The sequence below is a fragment of the Mytilus trossulus genome, chromosome 8 (genome assembly GCF_036588685.1).
Source record: "Mytilus trossulus isolate FHL-02 chromosome 8, PNRI_Mtr1.1.1.hap1, whole genome shotgun sequence".
Taxonomy (NCBI): Eukaryota; Metazoa; Mollusca; class Bivalvia; order Mytilida; family Mytilidae; genus Mytilus; species Mytilus trossulus.
Window position 1 is genome coordinate 69,533,542 of NC_086380.1, and position 19,894 is coordinate 69,553,435.

The 19,894-nt window shown below is 32.6% G+C and overlaps 1 protein-coding gene and 1 long non-coding RNA gene across 2 annotated transcripts; both read right to left on the bottom strand.

Annotated features, from left to right (window-relative positions):
• Positions 1–496: 496 nt before the first annotated feature.
• Positions 497–14,271, bottom strand: LOC134682089 (uncharacterized). Its single transcript, XM_063541688.1, has 4 exons — positions 14,138–14,271; positions 2,957–3,268; positions 2,010–2,162; positions 497–927 (listed from the first exon to the last, which is right to left on the bottom strand). Exons 1-4 carry the CDS (start codon positions 14,199–14,201, stop codon positions 878–880), a joined length of 579 nt encoding a protein of 192 aa, XP_063397758.1. The 5' UTR covers positions 14,202–14,271; the 3' UTR covers positions 497–877.
• A 2,154-nt stretch (positions 14,272–16,425) lies between these two features.
• Positions 16,426–19,485, bottom strand: LOC134682090 (uncharacterized). The gene is made up of 3 exons (XR_010100778.1): positions 19,390–19,485; positions 18,828–18,870; positions 16,426–17,227 (listed from the first exon to the last, which is right to left on the bottom strand). It is a non-coding gene; the product is annotated as an uncharacterized LOC134682090 (long non-coding RNA).
• Positions 19,486–19,894: the final 409 nt, after the last annotated feature.

Consider the following 19,894-nt stretch of genomic DNA (forward strand, 5'->3'; position numbering starts at 1 on the left):
GTAATGATAATTTTATCTGGTTGATGAATGAGTAATGAATTGTGGTACATTCACGTCATGCAGAACTTATTTCCTAATAGATTTGAATTAGTTAAACAATAAAAAAAATAAAAAAAGGAATTGAAGAACCAATTTTTCATTAATATTTTTTTGTTTTAAATCACATTAACTTTACATGTATGATAAGTCGACCATACGAGACCTTCGCATGTAGTCCAGGTCGTTAAAAAACCTCGTCATGTGAACATAAAGGATGAAAATGTAATATGTATTGTAAATAAAAAAAAAAACAGTTATCAAAGTTAATTTGACTAAGAAATGTCAATCAGCTCGAGACTTGATCCAAATATATATATTTTTTATTCATTTATTCTGAAAACAAATTACATTTATGTCTGAATACACGACCGAAATAGAAGACTATGGATTAAAAAAATATACCATTAACCAACACACTATAATAACGTATTGAAAAAAAGACAGAACAGCCTCAGTGCGAGCGAAGTCTTGACATATGGACAGAGCTAGAACTGACTCGATATTATGAAAGTAGTGTGACATATAAATTATAAAGGTGATAATACAGAAGCATTGACAAATAAGATTATTCACAACCATAATAATTATCTTCAAAACCCTTTACAAAAATTCTAGTGCCTCAATTCCATTATTCTGTCAGTCGACACAATTTGTAATTTTACTCACTCAATTGGCAATTATTAACAATATTCAACCCTTAAAACAAACTTTACATAGTTACTGTAGCTGATCAGAATCAATTAACCTTTCCTAGAGTTTCGTTATCAACAGAACGACCAAAAATAATATAAGTATCCAAATATTGTTAAATACTTTTACAGCAAATGAAATGTCTTTATTACTCTTTGAATCCATTTGAAGTCAGCAGTGGATTTTCTGTCATCATTTCTACAAAAAAAAAAAAAAATTAAAAGTCAGTTCTTTTCTGCGATTTCTACGTTTTGTGGAAGAAAATTTTATTAATTAGTAAACTCACATCATTGATACCAAGATTGAAATTTTATATTTACGCCAGACGCGCGTTTCGTCTGCAAAAGACTCTTTAATCACGCTCGAATAAAAAAAATGTTAAAAAGGTCAAATAAAGTACGAAATTGAAGAGCATTGATGACCAAAAACTCCTAAAGTTTTGCCAAATACAGCTATGGTAATATATTACTGCGGTAGAAAAACCTTAGTATTTCAAAAATTCAAAGTTTGTTGACAGTTAATTTATAATTATAAACATATCAATGATAAGTCAAGAGAACACAGAAGTGCCGATAAATGACTTTTTGTGACAAACAAGTATTGTAAGACCGCTGGATTGCAATTATTCACAAGGTTTGTTATATAGGTAGCGGTAGCATGTTTTATACCGATGGTATCACCAGCCTATTAGTTAGCACTTCGGTGTTGAAATGAAAATCAAATATATGGTAATTTTGTATAAATTTACTGTTTGTAAAAGTATAAATTATTCGAAATACTAAGGATTACCTTAGCCGTATTTGACACAACTTTTTGGAATTTTTGGGTCTTCAATGATCTTCAACAGTATACTTGTTAGCCTTTCTAACTATTTTTTGAGTACTTCTTTGTTGAGATGAAATATCATTGATATATTCATTCTCTGAAAATTTTCTGTTTGTAAAATGTTAAATTCTTTTTACAGATTATCCTTTTTTTTACTCTTTTTTTTTACCCCAGTTGCATTTGGTACTTTACATGCTATATGACCGGATTTGTTTCAATGATCTTAATTAAACTTCGCATTGGACTTGGTCTTTAAAGTGTTTGGTGTATAATGCTCAATTAAGTTAAACCATTTACCATCCCTTTTCCACTTCAGAAACACGTATACCTTTTTTTTAATAACCACCAAAAATTTGCAACTCTCAGTCATAGCGTGCAATCGCAGACATAGAAACAAAAATGACCTTGCCGAAAACTTAGGATCAATTTCACTACAACCTTATTGGTGTTCATACCTTTACTGTTTCTTCCCTGACAGCGACGTCTGCAAAAGACTTGTATTACCAGTATCAGTAGTATAACGATAACTATAAATAGTGTCAATAGGTCAACTATAGTTATTTCTCCAAGAGACAGGAACTGTTCAGAAGCACTCTTTGTTGCTGCTCCTATACAAAGAGATAACACCAAATTAGACTATTTACCGAGTTTGTAATAACATGAGCAACACGACGGTTGGCACGTGTTGTGCAGGATCTAATAACCCTTCCGGAGCACCTAAGATCACCTCCAGTTTTTTGTGGGGTTCGTGTTGTTTAGTCTTTAGTTTTCTATGCTGTGTCATGTGTACTATTATTTGTCTTTATGTCTTTTTCATTTTTAGCCATGGCGTTTTCAGTTTATTTTCGATTTTGAGTTTGATTGTCCCTCTGGTATCTTTCGTCCCTCTTTAACTTAAAAGTGTGTTTGTCTTCATTTGCAGTGTCATTTTGATGAAAGTCATAAATAAAAGCATTCATTTATTGTAATCTTTCTGCCATTTTCTACATTTGAAAATGCCTGTACCAAGACAGGAATATGACAGTTGTCCATTCGTTTGATGTGTTTTATTATTGCATTTGCCGTTTGATTAGGGACTTTCCGTTTTGAATTTCCCTCGAAGTTCAGTATTTTTTTTATTTTATTTTTTTCATATACATGATATATAATTGTTTTGTTGTTGTTGTTGCAATGGTTCATTTTCAGAATTCTAATTCTAGTAATAGTATTAAGTTTTTCTTACCATTCTTTATAGTAATACATTGTGTCTTCAAAGATTTAGTGTTACATGCTGGAACGGGCTTTGTGGTTTACGACATGGATAATAATAATATACCAAAACTTACTTACGTTAACTAATTCTCCGAATTACAATTGTATCTGGTTTCAATAACAGAAATGCGATAAGAGTAGTAAAACTTACGAAAGTATTTTAGCTGAAGTGAAGCCACTTTGGGACCAGCACGGCAACCCCAAATAGGGCCATAATAAAACGCATCCATGTTAGTTATTGTCAGCACTGCACGTGTAGTCTCCATTGTCACGTTGTATAACACACTTGCCGTCGTACATGTGAGACTGTCTGATTTACAAGTTGCCAACGTCAACCCACCATGCATTATTGTGACTTCGTTGCTAGCAGCCTGTAATTCGTCCGAGGTGAATTTGCAGACGATTTTTACTGACGGATTTACACAGTCGGATACTTCTGGCTCCATCAAATCGATTGTTAGACCTATAAATTTTTTTTAATAAATCATTAAAATTCTATGAAAAAAAGAGGCGAAAAATATCGAAGGAATATTCAACTTGAGTCTCGGAAACAAACGCTCAACGCCATGGTAAACATGGTAAATGCCGTTAACGACTAAAAATCAAACAACAGTACATAAAACATGAAGGATAAAAAGGTACACATCTGAGTTGACATGAATAAATACATATCTTTAATTAATCGCAAAAAATAAGAATTCCCTATCCCATGAATAAATATTTTACTGTATTTGGCAAAGCTTTTCTTGATCGGTACTCATTGCTCTTCAACTTCATACTCTGGCCCTTTGACTTGTTTGATTCGAGCGTCATTGATGAGTTATTTTTTTGTAGACAAACGCACGTCTGGCGTACAAAACCATAAGCCTGATATTGGTAGGGTTATCCTCATTGACAGTATCACCAGCCCAGTAGTCATTACTTCGAATTCTGTAAGGACATTAATTTTCATTGATTCGGTCACATATCAACTTCATACTTTAACTTCTTTCACTTTGATTTAATAATTTGTATGATTCGATCGACAATGATGATTTTTGTAGACTTAACGCGTTTCTAGCGTCCAATACCTTAAGCATAGCTTGTATTTTTCGAAAACTAAAGATTTTCTTATCCCAGGCATAGATTACCTTAAGTTAGCCGTATTTGGCCCAACTTGTTGGAATTTTGGATCATCAATGCTCATCAACTTTGTACTTGTTTGGCTTTATAAATATTTTGATATGAGCGTCACTGATGATTCTTATGTAGACGAAACGCGCGTCTGGCGTACTAAATTATATTTCTGGTATTTTTGAAAACTATTTTATCCTTGATAAGTGTATTTCTGGTTCTCTTGACGTAACAAATATCAGTTAAGTACCCCTGATAATTGCCTAGCGTTGGCGTACATGTTTGGCAAAGATACACGACATATTATACATGAGTGTGGTTTTGTTTTTAAATCAATCTAAACTGCTGGTTTCCAAGAAATAAACTGGTCAACAGACAAAGACGTTTCGTCAACCATGGACATATAACTAGTATATTGTTAACAAACTTGATAGATTTAATAGTTTTTATCTTCTTACTTGCTGCAATTTGTTCTTGTTATATCTTCTAAGGCATTCGTGATATTAGACCTTAGACGGTTTAGACAACTAGCAGAGAAATTTTGGTACAGAGAGACTAATTTGAACTTAGTAATTTCACTTTAAGGTGAGGGAAAATAAAGAGAAAGAAGTATTGCTACTACTTTTGTTGTACGTCATTTAACAATTAATTTAGAATTATATTTAAGTATTATCACTCATACAATAGTCAGTTCTACGGGGCGCCGAATGGGACTCTTGTGGTTTTGTACTCGAAATTTAATTTTGTACGGACAAAAGTGAGTTTTGTTCAACAAAAAAAGAGTTTTGTTCAACAAAATTATTTTTTTAACCAAGGCTTTACTTTGGTTATCTCATTTGAAAATTGGGCGACAAAAGTCAATTTTGTATGCAAATTAGTTGTTTGGATTCTGTGAGCTAATTTGCATACAAAACTGATATTTTGTCACAAAATTCAATTTTGTGTTTATTTTTGTGTAGACAAAATTGAGTTTTCTTAAACAGAAGTGAAAATTTAACACAAAAGTCAATGTTGTGCCACAAAAGTCAATTTTGTCTACACAAAAATATAAACACAAAATTCATTTTTGTCATGACAAAATTCAATTTTGTGCTTATTTTTGTGTTGACAAAATTGACTTTATGACACAAAACTAATTTTTGGAACACATAATTGAATTTTGTGATGATAATTTTGTGTTTATTTTTGGGTAGACAAAATTGAGTTTTGTTAAGCAGAAGTGAAAATTTTGCACAAAAGTCAATTTTGTGTTTCAAAATTCATTTTTGTCACAAAAGTCAATTTTGTGTCACAAAAGTCAATTTTGTGTCACAAAAGTCAATGTTATGTCTCAAAAGTCAAATTTGTGTCTCAAAAGTCAATTTTGTATGCAAATAAGTTCATATTTGCATACCTATTTGACAAAATTGAATTTTGTGATAAAAATGAATTTTATGACAAAAATGAATTTTGTGACAAAACTTTTGTCTACAAAAATGAGTTCAGTTTAACAAAATTTGTAGCATACTACAAATTTAAATTTTTTCATACAAAATTATCTTTCAGTGGACAAAAGATACTTTTGTCATGACAAAATTCATTTTTGTAACACAGACTTTACTTTTGTTACCTAATTTGAAAATTGGGCGACAAAAACCAATTTTGTATGCAAATTAGTTTAGTTTAGATTTTGTGAACTAATTTGCATACAAAACTGATATTTTGTCACAAAATTCAATTTTGTGCTTATTTTTGTGTAGACAAAATTGAGTTTTGTTAAACAAAAGTGAAATTTAACACAAAAGTCAATGTTGTGCCACAAAAGTCAATTATGTCTCAACACAAAAATAAACACAAAATTAAATTTTGTAGACAATTCATTTTTGTCATGACAAAATTCAATTTTGTGTTTATTTTTGTGTTGACAAAATTTACTTTTGTGACACAAAATTTAATTTTGTAATGGCAAAATTCAATTTTGTAGAGAAATTCAATTTTGTAGAGAAATTAAATTTTGTTAACAAAATTCATTTTTTTGACACAAAATTCATTTTTGTGACACAAAATTCATTTTTGTAGACAAAATTCAATTTTGTGTTTAATTTTGTGTAGACAAAATTAAGTTTTGTTAACCAGAAGTGAAGGTTTAACACAAAAGTAAATTTTGTGTTACAAAATTCATTTTTGTCACAAAAGTAAATTTTGTATGCAAATAAGTTTATATTTGCATACTAAAATTGAATTTTGTCATGACAAAAATGAATTTTGTCTACAAAAATGAATTTTGTCTACAAAAATGAATTTTGTCTACAAAACTGAATTTTGTCTACAAAACTGAATTTTGTCTACAAAAATGAATTTTGTCTACAAAAATGAATTTTGTCTTCAAAAAGGAATTTTGTCTACAAAAAGGAATTTTGTCTACAAAAAGGAATTTTGTCTACAAAAAGGAATTTTGTCTACAAAAAGGAATTTTGTCTACAAAAAGGAATTTTGTCTACAAAAATGAATTTTGTCATCACAAAATTGAAGTTCTCATAAAAAAAGTCTGTATCACATAGTTTTGTAAGACAAAAAAGATTTTTTTTATGACAGAATTGAATTTTGTACAAAACCACAAGAGTCCCATTCGGCTCCCCGGAATGGTTTTGTAAGACAAAAATGATTTTGTTATGACAGAATTGAATTTTGTACAAAACCACAGAGTCCCATTCGGCGCCCCGGAATGGTTTTGTAAGACAAAAATGATTTTGTTATGACAGAATTGAATTTTGTACAAAACCACAAGAGTCCCATTCGGAGCCCCGTAAGTCCTTTGTTGACATGAAATATCATTACTTTTTCATTTTCTATAAGTTCTGTTGAATTATTCGAGTTCCTAAGGCCTCTGTACACTGCTGCATATATTGTGTTAGCAGTTTGTGACACAATTATTCTGGGGTCTGTTGTTCAACTTGTGATTAAACTAATCATATGATTAATTTTAATCAGTCGTTAAAAGTTAATCGGATGATTAGTAAATGCAATGATTAAATTTGGTTGTTCAACTTATTTTAATCATTGTATTTACTAATCATGCGATTAATTTTTAATCATATGATTAAGTTTGGGTAGTTAGCAAGTGTTTCCCACAATGCATTGTAAATCAGGGCCTCTATAACTTCCCTGTTTGCATTAAATCATAACATTCTTCTTTTAAACAGTTTTTGGGTAGATAATTATTGAATAAATATCTTATGACATGTTCATATATTTTATGGAATCATATTCACTTTTAGTTTTGTTTCCAGTTCACAATGAAATGTTCTTAAAAGGAAAAATAATTTCAGTGAAAAGTCAAGTAATGCCCTGAGCCGAATATGCGGCATGGCCAATTTGTTTGTCCCTGTTTACCATGAAATGGTTATGGGTACATTTTGTAATAATCAAAATTTGCATTTCACTTGAAATATCATGCAACAATTGGTTGTTCTATAAACTCAAAAAGATCCAGAAATAATTTAATTAATGTCAGTGATCTGAATTGTCTCCGGTCAAGAATGCATCCGATTCATGGCCGTGATTTTCATGATTTTATCCCGGTTTTCCACATATCCAGATCATAATGATTTCTTTAAAAATCCTGTCAGCAAATGGTCAGTTATGTTGTTGATTTAGTACAACCTTCTTCACATGCTAAATGACGAAATAACATCTCCATTGACGCGTTGATGAAGAGTGCTTTCTTTCACGTCCGCGTTTCATCAAGTATGGCAAGCCAAGTTAACATTTAAGATATTTTTTACGGATATGGTGTAGATCGCACTATATTTAACAGAACTGATATCGATTGTAGTTCCTACGGCACAAGGAAATACAGAGGGACAATTACAAATATTCAATTGTGTAAGTGTAAAGGCATAATGCACAGTCCGTCAAAGTTGTTATTCTATCAGTCAAGCACAGGCACTTGTCTCAAATTCCCCCCCCCCCCCTATATACCTTAATATAACACAAGGTACTTAACTATTTTTTTTGAAAAATGACACCCAGTCCCGAATTCCCGTTATTTTTGTATTTCTCGGTTGTCAAACCTACTTAAACTTAATATGCCGTAAATCTAAATTGATTTATCTACACAATGGTATATGACACGACTATCATTGTTGTCGGGATTATTAGTAGCAGGCCTCAGAAGTCGGTAAACGGGATGTTTTTTTGCGTTCGTCTCAATTTTTGGCAACACCCAGCCCGCAGTGATTGAATTATTATAAAAATTTATTGAAATAAAAACTGTCAGCTTCCCTCTGACTATGAATTATTACCTTTATTGTAAATTCTTTACAGATTATGTGAAACAAACCCAAATAAGTTTGTTATGAAACACACGTGTACACAACGACACTAATGTAGAGTTATAAATTGACCAAAATTTCCCACATTTATTTTTAGCCAGACGATTGACCAATGAGAAACCAGTATAAAATTACATGCGGACTGTTATTCACTGTACCTTGTCTGTTCTAGGAATTCTAACCATGAGTTTTTTTTTATCCGCTACATGTCAAGAAATCTTTGTTCAAATCGCCGATGAACCCCTATTGCACCCATTAGGAGATAAATATTTGATTCCATTAACTGAAATTAATTTATGACCTACATGTACGTGTCGCTAAGAACAGGATCATAATATAACAAATGGTCAATATATAAAATTCTCCATGACATTTTCTCTATTGGATTTTTGCATGCCCTTTATTGTTAATATCCAGACTTAACTAATCGAACTCTTATCGGTCATATTCGATCAGTACTCGATTGATGTCTTGAAGTCATCGATCAGTAATTGATCAAACTCTCTCGGGAAATATTGACCCAATTTATACTTTATCAGATAGGCGGATCCAGGGGGGATTTGGTTGATTATATAGGGAATATATACATTGAGGACCTGTTGGTGACCTTCTGCTGTTTTTTTTTTTATTTGGTCGGGTTGTTGTCTCTTTGACACATTCCCCATTTCCATTCTCAATTTTAATCATTGGAGCGGCCCCCTCTTAGGTTAGTCAGCCCCCCTTTAGGAAATGTTTATGGATCCGCCACTGCATCATGTCTTACTCGGACTATTAAACCGGAGTAGCATATAGTTGAGTGTTAAATAAATCAAACATAATATTATATGTTGCAATGATCCAAATTATTTGAATGACCGGCACTAATTAGTGAAATTCTCCCTCTTTCCCAACGGGGGTGAGTTGCTTCTTTTGAAATATCTCTGACACTTGAAAAATCAAATGAGATTTTCCAGATTCTTGATAACAGGTGCTTGCGTTTGTATATTACACGTCAGTTGAGAAATATGAAACATATCATTGACTCATTCTCAAGTTTTTTTTTACTAAATCACTAACAGTAAACACTTGCAGTAGAACATTTTCATAATAAATAATTGGAGTGGACGTTCAGGAGGGGGTATCTGGGGTCTGAACCCCTTTTTATTTGACAATCAAAGCCTTTGAAAGGAGACATATAGTTGGAACAATCCTTTTAACTTAGGCACTGTTGGAACCCCTACCCCCCCCCCCCCCCCCCCGCCCCGCCCCCCCTTTTCCCCCAAATGCCTGGATCCGTCCATTAATTGGGTCCTCGTCAAACATAAGTTTTAATAGTAAATGGAAAATAAATAATGTTTAAAAAATCCCGTGTAAAGATAAAAACCGTAAGGTCCGAGCTATCTGTGGGACGAATTGACCCGTTAAAATTTACCTGCGTAAACTGTTAGGTCAAGGGCGCTACCAGAGAATGTGCTATTATTTGAACTTCGAAAAATGGGGAAATTAGCAAAGACTTGCTTCCAAAATCACCTATGGCCTGTACATTAATGCTATGGTAACATTTATTATTTATAAAGCTGTTTTGCATAATATTTTATTGAATGATTCCGCACAATACACCTTATCGCTTTTTCCGCTTGACCCGATAATCTTTTCCGCTTGAACTGTTGGCGTCACAGGTATTTGGGGAATGGACCCCCCTTTTTTTTTGGACCTCACTAAAATAAAATTTTGGCGTTTTTTTTATTCATTTACAATCTTCTTCAATGTATAAACATATATCAAGTCTCAACAATCCATTGCTAGTCGATTACAATATTTTTTTTACTATCCATACGAGCCCCAAGTGAAAAAAGAAGAAGGTAATTACCTTCGATGAATGACCTACTTTCACTTTGGAGGATCAGGTCAGGAAATCGATAAAAAAATCATATAAAAACTCACTTACTTTTCATATAAATTACATCCCTAGATTCCTGAGACATTTTTCTCCACGTTTAAATAGGTCACATGGTGATCTGCGGAGGTTTTGTGTCTTGTTTTCTGAGTTTGTTCTACAATTGTCGTCCGTTTGAACCTCGATTCACGGAAGTGAAAATACAGCGACATCTGTGTGGTCTTGTGCTATGTTGAAATAACTCCGTATGACTAAACTGTTCCCTGTTTTTGTTTACCAGTTTTATAGATGGGTTCCGAATGCAATGTAGCTATAAGAAAAGGTAAGAGATATTCGAAAAAAGTAGTTTTGCCGGTCTTTTACAAATTAAAGAAAAAACAGTTAACAGGGAACAGTTTAGTCAAACGGAGTTATTTCAATGTCGCTGTATTTTCACTTCCGTGAATCGAGGTTCAAACGGACGACAATTGTAGAACAAACTCAGAAAACAAGACACAAAACCTCCGCAGATCACCATGTGACCTATTTAAACGTGGAGAAAAATGTCTCAGGAATCTAGGGATGTAATTTATATGAAAAGTAAGTGAGTTTTTATATGATTTTTTTATCGATTTCCTGACCTGATCCTCCAAAGTGAAAGTAGGTCATTCATCGAAGGTAATTACCTTCTTCTTTTTTCACTTGGGGCTCGTATGGATAGTAAAAAAAATATTGTAATCGACTAGCAATGGATTGTTGAGACTTGATATATGTTTATACATTGTAGAAGATTGTAAATGAATAAAAAAACGCCAAAATTTTATTTAAGGGAGGTCCAAAAAAAAAGGGGGGTCCATTCCCCAAATACCTGTGGTTGGCGTCATACAACAATCACTTTTCCATTGTGGCGTCAGACATTTTGAATTATGACGTCAAAATTTTACGGGACCCTGTGTGATGTCCAGTAATGGCGGACAAATAGCGATAAGGTGTATAATGTGGCCGTCCTTGCAATCAACACCGTCACTGAGCGGTAAAATACAAACGGAAATCTGCCGAAATGTGCAGTTTCATTCTGTTATCAAATGACCAATTAATGAGTGCGTCCGATCCTTCGCCCCATCTTGTCAAATCTCTTGCCAATTTATGTGTCAACTCAACTCCTAGCAAATATATTGTGTTTCTTTCAAATATCATAGCTGAAATCTCTTTCCAGGAGCTAAATATATCTTAAACATCTCATATTTCAAGGATAAACTTATTTTTGCATTGGAACTGCAGCCATCTTGGATGCTTTAATCATATGATTAAAATTTAATACACCTCAAAGAGGTCGATTAAGTTTAACGACAGTTTTAGCATTTTTAACGCAGCGTTAAAATTAACGACAAGTTGAACAACACACTAATCATATGATTAAATTTAATCGAATGATTAAGAAATTTTAACGACGCGTTAGCACTAACGACAAGTTGAACAACAGACCCCTGAACGTTCCTTTTCAATACTCTTCAACATTATATTTGATTTAGATTTCCAACTAGTTTGGTTCGATGACCACTTATTAGTCTCGTGTAAACAACAGGGACGCCTTGTGTACCACATTATATATTTTTACTGTTATCCTTTATTCAGAAAAAGCCCCAACTAATAAAGTTGTCTTGAAAGCATTTCATTTTATATTTTCTGTGTGCATTTCAAATTAATCCTAATCAGATAAGATTGTTATCATATGCATTTTACATTTCATTGTATATAACCATGCACACATAAGTTTGTTTTACACGTTGATCAAGGTTGTCGTTTATCTTTTTATTTTGACCGTTATGATATATGTATATAATTATCATGATTCGATCAATGTTTATGACTTTTTGTCATCAAAAGATGAATTCCTCACATTTCTAATTCATAATAGAACAGATTGTGTTTGTGTATAAATTACATGTGTCCATACCATTTCAAATGAAACCCCTTCCCAGAAGATGTAGACTATTGACCAATCTATAATTTAGTACAAGGTTTTTTTATGCCCCATTTATGGTCATAATGTTTTCTGGTCTGTACGTCTGTCCGTCCGTCCGTCCGTCTGTCCGTTCGTCCCGCTTCAGGTAAAAGTTTTTGGTCGAGGTAGTTTTTTGTCTAATCAACTTGAAACTTAGTACACATGTTCTTTATGATATGATCTTCCTAATTTTAATGCCAAATTAGAGATTTTACCCCATTTTCACGGTCCACTGAACATGGGGCATTCGTGTACTTAGGACACATTCTTGTTTTGTTTCTGTACAAAAAAAGAGTAATTGTAAAAATAAATCTGATGTTGTGACTGTCACTGAACCAGAATATTGAAAATTCGATATCCACAGAAGCTTTGTCGCTTTTTTTATGCTCTTACAACGATCATTATTAGTCTTTTTACCTAGATGGTATCATCAGCTAAGTAGCAAGTGCATCGGTACTGGCATGCTATGTTGCAACTAAATATAATCAAAAATCTCCCATTGATATGTGTAGACATGTTTAAGAAAATAAGGCAAAGCTGACTTCGGATGATTTTTGCTTTTCCTTTTATGCTTCTTTTTTCGGAACACTGTCTTCCTATTTACTCAATCCTAACTTTGAATTGACAATGTTTGGTTTTGAACATGCATGGTTGATGAGGTTATCCCGAAAAAGTGTTCGGATGCACACAAGTTATAAGATCATTTAATCATTGTGAGACGAAGAGTTGATTTATATAGATGATCAAGGGCAAAAACATTTTACTGGTTGCTAAACTACATAATAAACGAGATAGACCCACCATGCCACCGTTTTTAGAAGGTATGGGGTGTAAAGTTACAACATGAACAATTAAATCAAATTAAAGGATGGGATCAGAAATGCACATTATCGCTACCTTGTCTTGATATGTGTACTTCTCTGGTTTTAAGATAAGCTATTTTTACGCAGTGAGTCATACTTTTATTGGGAAAAATTTGGTATCGAGGAATCATAAAAACATGACAAAATTACTATACATACGTGTCTTTCTATGTTGTGATGTAACACTATTGATTCAGATGAGATTGAAGGTTTGATTATTCCAGGCATATATTACCTTAATTAGCCGTATTTGGCGCAACTTTTTGGACTATTGGGTCCTCAATGCTCTTCAACTTGTGTGGCTTTATATCTATTTAAACTGAGCGTCACTGATGAGTCTTATGTAGACGAAACGCGCGTCTGTCGTATTAAATTTTACCTTTGATAACTATATGGTACCAATAAAACGTTTAAACCCGCTGTAACTGTTTGCGCCTGTCCTAAGTCAGGAATCTGATGTCCAGTAGTTGTCGTTTGTCGATGTGGTTCATGACTGTTTCTAGTTTCTCGGGGTCCTTTATAGCTTGCTGTTCGGTGTGAGCCAAGGCTCCGTGTAGAAGACCGTACTTTGTCCAATATAATGGTTTACTTTTAAAGATTTTGACTTGAATGGAGAGTTGTCTCATTGGCACCCATACCACGTCTTTTTATATCTATATAAACAAATTCCGATGTCTTTAAAAGTCTTCAATTTTTTCCAATGTTTTTTGTTGTTATGATCAAATTACTTGAATTATACACAACTGGGTATTCTTTTCTCTTGTTATTTTGCTTGACATAGGCATATTTTTAATTATTAAAAAAATCTATGTTTAAATGCGATAAGTCCGTTTCACTTTTTGTAAACAACATAAACTTAAATAAAGGCAACAGTAGTATATGTAAACCGGGGTCCAAATGACTACACCATGTTTACAAAAGACATAACTTAAAATAGACACGTTCCTAAATAGAGTCAACAATTTTATATGTGTGTATATAGATAGCTGCATGTACAATCATGAATTAATTTCAGAAACACCATAGATGCATGCACATGATGCATAAGGCGACGAATATATTAACCGAATATTGATTTTCCCTGTAAGTTATTTAATCACACCTGACTGGATTTTTGTTACCGGGAAATATACACCAAAGCTGATTTGCCTTGATAATAAAAATTAACTAATTGTATATTTACCTTGACATATATCCGACAGTAATAATCCTACAATTAAAAAACATGTCCACTTAATTTCTTCCATTTAACTGTCTTTTATCGTCTCTCACTTCAGAAGTCAGTCCTTCCAATAAGACGTTTTTCATGCAATGCGGCCTTCGGTTTTCCACATATTTTCATTTTCCTTTACTTCTTCCAATGCATATCTGTATTTTTCGTTTCTTAAAATAGACTCTTATGTCCACATTCTAAAAATAAATAAAAGATCTATTTTTTTGTTCTACGTAATAGTAAAGATTTCTTAGCTGATAGTTATAAGAATAGATTATTATGTCAAAGTCTCAAATAACTGTTGTACCAGTATTATGGATTTCTTAATTTTATCCCTAAAGCGTGTTCCATATGTACAAATGATGTATAATGGTATAGATAAGAAATTAACCATATTAGACCAAAATATAAGAATTTTAATAATTCTTACATGCTGCTTATATGTGTCAATTGATTAATGCTAATGAATGAATGAACGTATTCTTTCTGAGATAATAACAACTTTCAGTCTACTATAAAGGGGGGAATACAAATTCACAAGTCGCGAAAAATAGATTATACCTTGACTATAAGAAAACTACGACTAGAAAAATGTCTACTTATGCTAACTACTAAACTGAAACCAATTTATCGATCATCACAAATTCCTGAATAATCAGCTGGTCCTGCTCTGTAATTGACACATCGTGTTACTCCTGTTTAAATACAAATATAAATAATAATCAGTGAAAAAGCTTAGTAATTATAAAAGAATTTTGATAAATGATCCTTGCCATGACATTTGACGTTACAAGATTCATAATGTCCCATATGTCTATGTAAATAACATATACGGACAATTTTTCTGCACCAGATACGCATTTCGACAATCAATGTCTCTTCACTGAAGCTCGAGGCCAATATATTTGAAAATCTAAAGCTTGTTAGAAAGACGGAAAGCGTCTTAACCAAAAAGGACTGAAAAGTATATCCAAACCCGGGAATTAATTCTTTTTTTTTAAGCATGACCGAATATGACAGTTAGAAAATGATTTACGAAAAGTTTTGAGAATACTGTATACATGCACCTATTGAAAATATAGAGGGAGGCAGTGGCGGATCCAGGATTTTTCATAAGTGGGGGCCCACTGACTGACCTAAGAGGGGGCCCGCTCCAGTCACGCTTCAGTGATTCCCTATATAAGCAACCATTTTTTTCCCAAAAAGGGGGGCCCGGGCCCCTCGCCCCCCCTAAATCCGCCTCTGGGAGAAGTTACACCGGGAAAATCAAAACAAAAAAGTGGAATAAAAAAGATAACAATGAAAAGACAACAACCATTCAACTACACGCAAAACAAAATACTAAATATTGAGCAAAAAAAAACGAGGTTAAAATCACGAACTCAGGAAATGGGAGAAGTTCTTGTTCAACTGTTGATATACCAGTTGTGGAACTACACAGGATCGTTGCTTCGACCAATGGATCATATCCGTGTCCATGTGTGACAGTTGTTATATAATTGTTCGTTTCTATGTATGTTGCATTGTCGTTTTTTTTTTGTGGCACTTCAAAGTATCTTGTCTCTTGTTTTCCTCTTATAGTTGATGTTTTTCCCTCAATTTTCATTTGTAACCCGGCTTTGTTTTTTCTCAATCGATTTCTGACTTTTAAACAGCGGTATACTACTGTTGCCTTTTCTTTACATATATTCAATAACGTTCACCAAATAATGATGGCATCAATTAGACTTTTCAAAGGATGACCTCGACTTTTCATTTAGAAATCTAGATTCAAAAGTGTTTTTTTTTCTGTACATAGCAATTAATTAAACACATAAATTAAAGCATCCTTGAATTGCAAGCCCCAAACTAGAATATATACTTCGGGATATGTTCTATTATATGCAAGTGTGTCTGGTATGCGGCTGTTTTTTTGATTTGATTTGAGTACCACTGATGAGTCTTATGTAGACGAAACAAGCGTCTGGCAGCTTACCAAATTCCAAATTTCATTTTTGATTAAGGAATATAACTCCCTCATGCAAAGCTCGGATTTCTTACCAGGCTTTGACTATACGGTTTGTTTTCTTTTCGGTTTATAAGCTCTTCCTTTATATATAAGTTTTGGATTTGCAAATAATTTCAGCTCGAGCATCACTGGTGAGACATTAATTGATGAAAGCAGAAAAATTGATGATGTTAATCATGGGAATGTTATTGAAATACTTTTAAAAAAATTTTTTTTTTAAAAAGGCACGCTCAAACTTAGAAATGACAGGTTTTTTGAATATTTATTAGTGTAATAACATTTCTGATTCAATATGCACAATAACAATGTCAAGCGTCTACCGCAGGAACGTTTCTGCACTGCAAAATAATATTACAAAACAAAACAAATCGGTAAACGGGTAAAATAATAACGACCTTTGCACACAATTACATATATATTTTAAATCCAATAACATAAGCTTGACTTCGCAAAACATGAAAAAAACAATTCACTAATACATATACAAAGACGTTTCAAATGACAACAACTGAAGCTTAGCTCCAATAAAAACATTTCACACACATAAACAGATTAAATACACATTTGATTGTGTTATAAACTCCTTGGTAGATTTTCTGTTTTATTAAAACAAAAATGTCTTGTAAATGAAAATATGAATAATAATGTAAATGCAAAAGAACTGTAACAAGACATATGTAATCACAGCCATGTATATCATAATCAAATACTTTTGGTGATATTTTAGGCAGTGTCGATTTGCACGAGGAAAACGTGCATCTTCATTTAAAATGCCCATTGGGGTTGATGCCAATCTTTGAGATTTTACCATTAAAGACTTTTCAAATAGACGTTTAATCCACCACATTGGTCAACGAGAATATTCTTATAGATGAAGCAGTTGCAAGAAGTTTTGTAAAGATGCTTATAAGGATCACATTACTGTCTACGCATCGTAAGACAACCAATAATTTTATAACAAATACATATATAGCAAGATACAGCAAATGCAATGCCCTCTTTATTCTTTAACATCACTTGTAGACATTAGCGGTTTTCTGGCTTCGACATATCTGAAAAATAAAGTAGGAAAATAATGTCATTTTTTTCATTTTCTTGAAAAGGTTGTCTGCAAGGATTTCGGTAACTTATGTAAATATTCATGTTTAACAAAGGTCGACAAATTGCAAAATAAAGTCAATTGTAAACTGCGAAAAGAGATTTAAATTTACATCCGTTTTCCTAAGATTAGATGCATACATGTCTAAAAAGTGAAACAATTCTTAAACAGAATCGACTTGGGAAATTTCATTGACTAACAAATCAAAGTTTTCCATTGTTTTATTGTTGGTTTTGTTTTTTTTTTTTTTTTTTGCTGTAGCTGTTTTGTTCTATACGTTATTGATTAATGAAAAATTGTTATTTAAACAAAATATAAAATAAACAGCTGCGCCATGAGCGCATGATACGCCCGTCGTCTTGTGTGGAAGTTTTATCCAATAATCATCAAAAGTTTCAGAGAAAGTTTTTTAAGCTATAAATATATATTGTTTTTGAGATACGGCGGGACATATGAACCACCCCCTAAAAAAATCAACAAAAAACAAACTAAATATCACTAAAATAAAATTTTGAATCAAAACCAAAAATTATACAGATCTTTAGATTAATATAACAGAGAAGTGTATAAAGTTTTAAGCAATAATCATAAATTGTTTTTGAGATAAGGCGCGACATGTAAAAAAAACCTCCCCCATTTTTAACACAATACTCAAAAACTCAAAAATGAAATTTTGAATCATCAGCAAAAGGTTTACAGGGCCCGGTTCAAAAGTGTCGTTAAGCTAACGACAAGTTAAGCCTAACAGCTCGTTAAATTTTAACATTGTTGTTAGTTAATTTCTGTGTTAAATTATGATGTTCAAAAATATTTAACGACTGCGTTAACTAACAACTTGTTAAAAAATTTAACAACTAATTAAGTTAGCATTTTCCCACAATTCCCCTAAAATTACCAACAATTCCTCCACTATCTGTTTAATCGACTTCTCAGAAGATGTTAAAGTTAACGACTCGTTATCATTATTTTTGTCGTTAAATTTGTTAAACAACAGTTAACAATTTTTTTAAATTTAACGACACTCTAACGACACTTTAACGACTGCGTTAGCTTAACGACACTTTTGAACAACTGGGCCCAGATCTTTAGATTTTTTTAACTTAAAGGTGTGTTTAGATATAATCAATAATCAAAAATCGTTTTTGATATACTTTGCGACATGTGAAAAATACACACCCTTTGTTTTAGTTACAAAGTGCCGTAACTCAAAAAGTGTTAATCTTATTTTCACCAAAACGTAAACAGATCATTTGACTATCATAAGAAACAACTATAATAAGTTTCATGAAATTTGGATAAGTCGTTCTCAAGATATGGTGCAACATGTTTACGCACGACAGACAGACTTACAGACGGGCAGACGGACAGACAGACGGACACCGGACGTTTGTATAACATAATACGTATCTTTTTGTTGTTCATGGTTGACGATATTTGATAATCTTTATTTAAAACAGCAACACTGAAAAGAAATATCTGTCCCGTCCTTTCCTTTCTGTCATTACTTTCATTCTTTAGTTCCCTTATTTTTATAGTTTTAATGAAATACTTACTCAGTGAGTTTTTCTGCTGCAACCTTTTTAGTTTCTTCGGGAACTGAAATATAAAAAGGCAATGAATAACCAAAGGGTAGTTTGGTTGTTAAAAGATGTAAAACGTACTTTAGTTTGAATAATGGAATTTAAGGTGATGCCATGAGATAACGGTATGACATTAAATATTATGGAGCTCACCGTGACTCCGGCTGTTATATCGTGTGACTATTAATTATATAATAAACAAGTCATTATCATTTCAAGCAGTAAATACAGATTTCGTGAAGCAAACTTACAGAGGAGCAATATGCAATTTATCACTCGATTTGGGTCATTTAGTGACATTTTATTGGTTTATGGTTATGCATATTAATTGGGTATCAGTTGTTCTATTGTTTTCCTCTTATAGTTGATGTATTTTCCTCGGTTTTGGTTTGTGACCCGGATTTTGTTTTGCTTTATCGATTTACTCGGTTTCCTATAGTTTACTTATAGCACTTTTCTGCGTCTCAGTCCTATGCTCTATAACTTATAGTATAAATTGTATAAGTAATCAAGGTGAGATAACCTAGAATATTACCATTTTTACATGCTTGTTCAGCTTCTGTCTTCCTATCTAGTCCTGTCTTACAGCTTGCGTCAGGAATGTGGTGTGGGTCTTCTATTACATCTGTGAACAAAGAATTTAAATTTATTTCCGTTGACTAAACAGTGAAAAGTTCAAGGACTATAACACTGCACAAAACCAAAAAAATGATCTAGATCTGTAACTTGTCAGGATAAATTTTGAAATCAACATCTTTAAGCATGAAGAAAAAACTGTGAAAAACTTATTTGTAGAACTGACGAATGGGCAGACAAAGTGCAAATCAAAGCCCTCCGACTTCGTCGGACTAATTATCCTGTATAACCATCTTTTGTTCTCTACAAATTGTGAGCAGATAAAAGCATAACCATGTTTCTTTGCAAATAAGAAATTTTCAGCTTACTAGTATTTGTTCTCTTCAAAATTCACATTTACAATTACGTAGCATAAAGTAAGTGATGTTTAATATCGTGACAATTCATACCTTCAAACTATTATG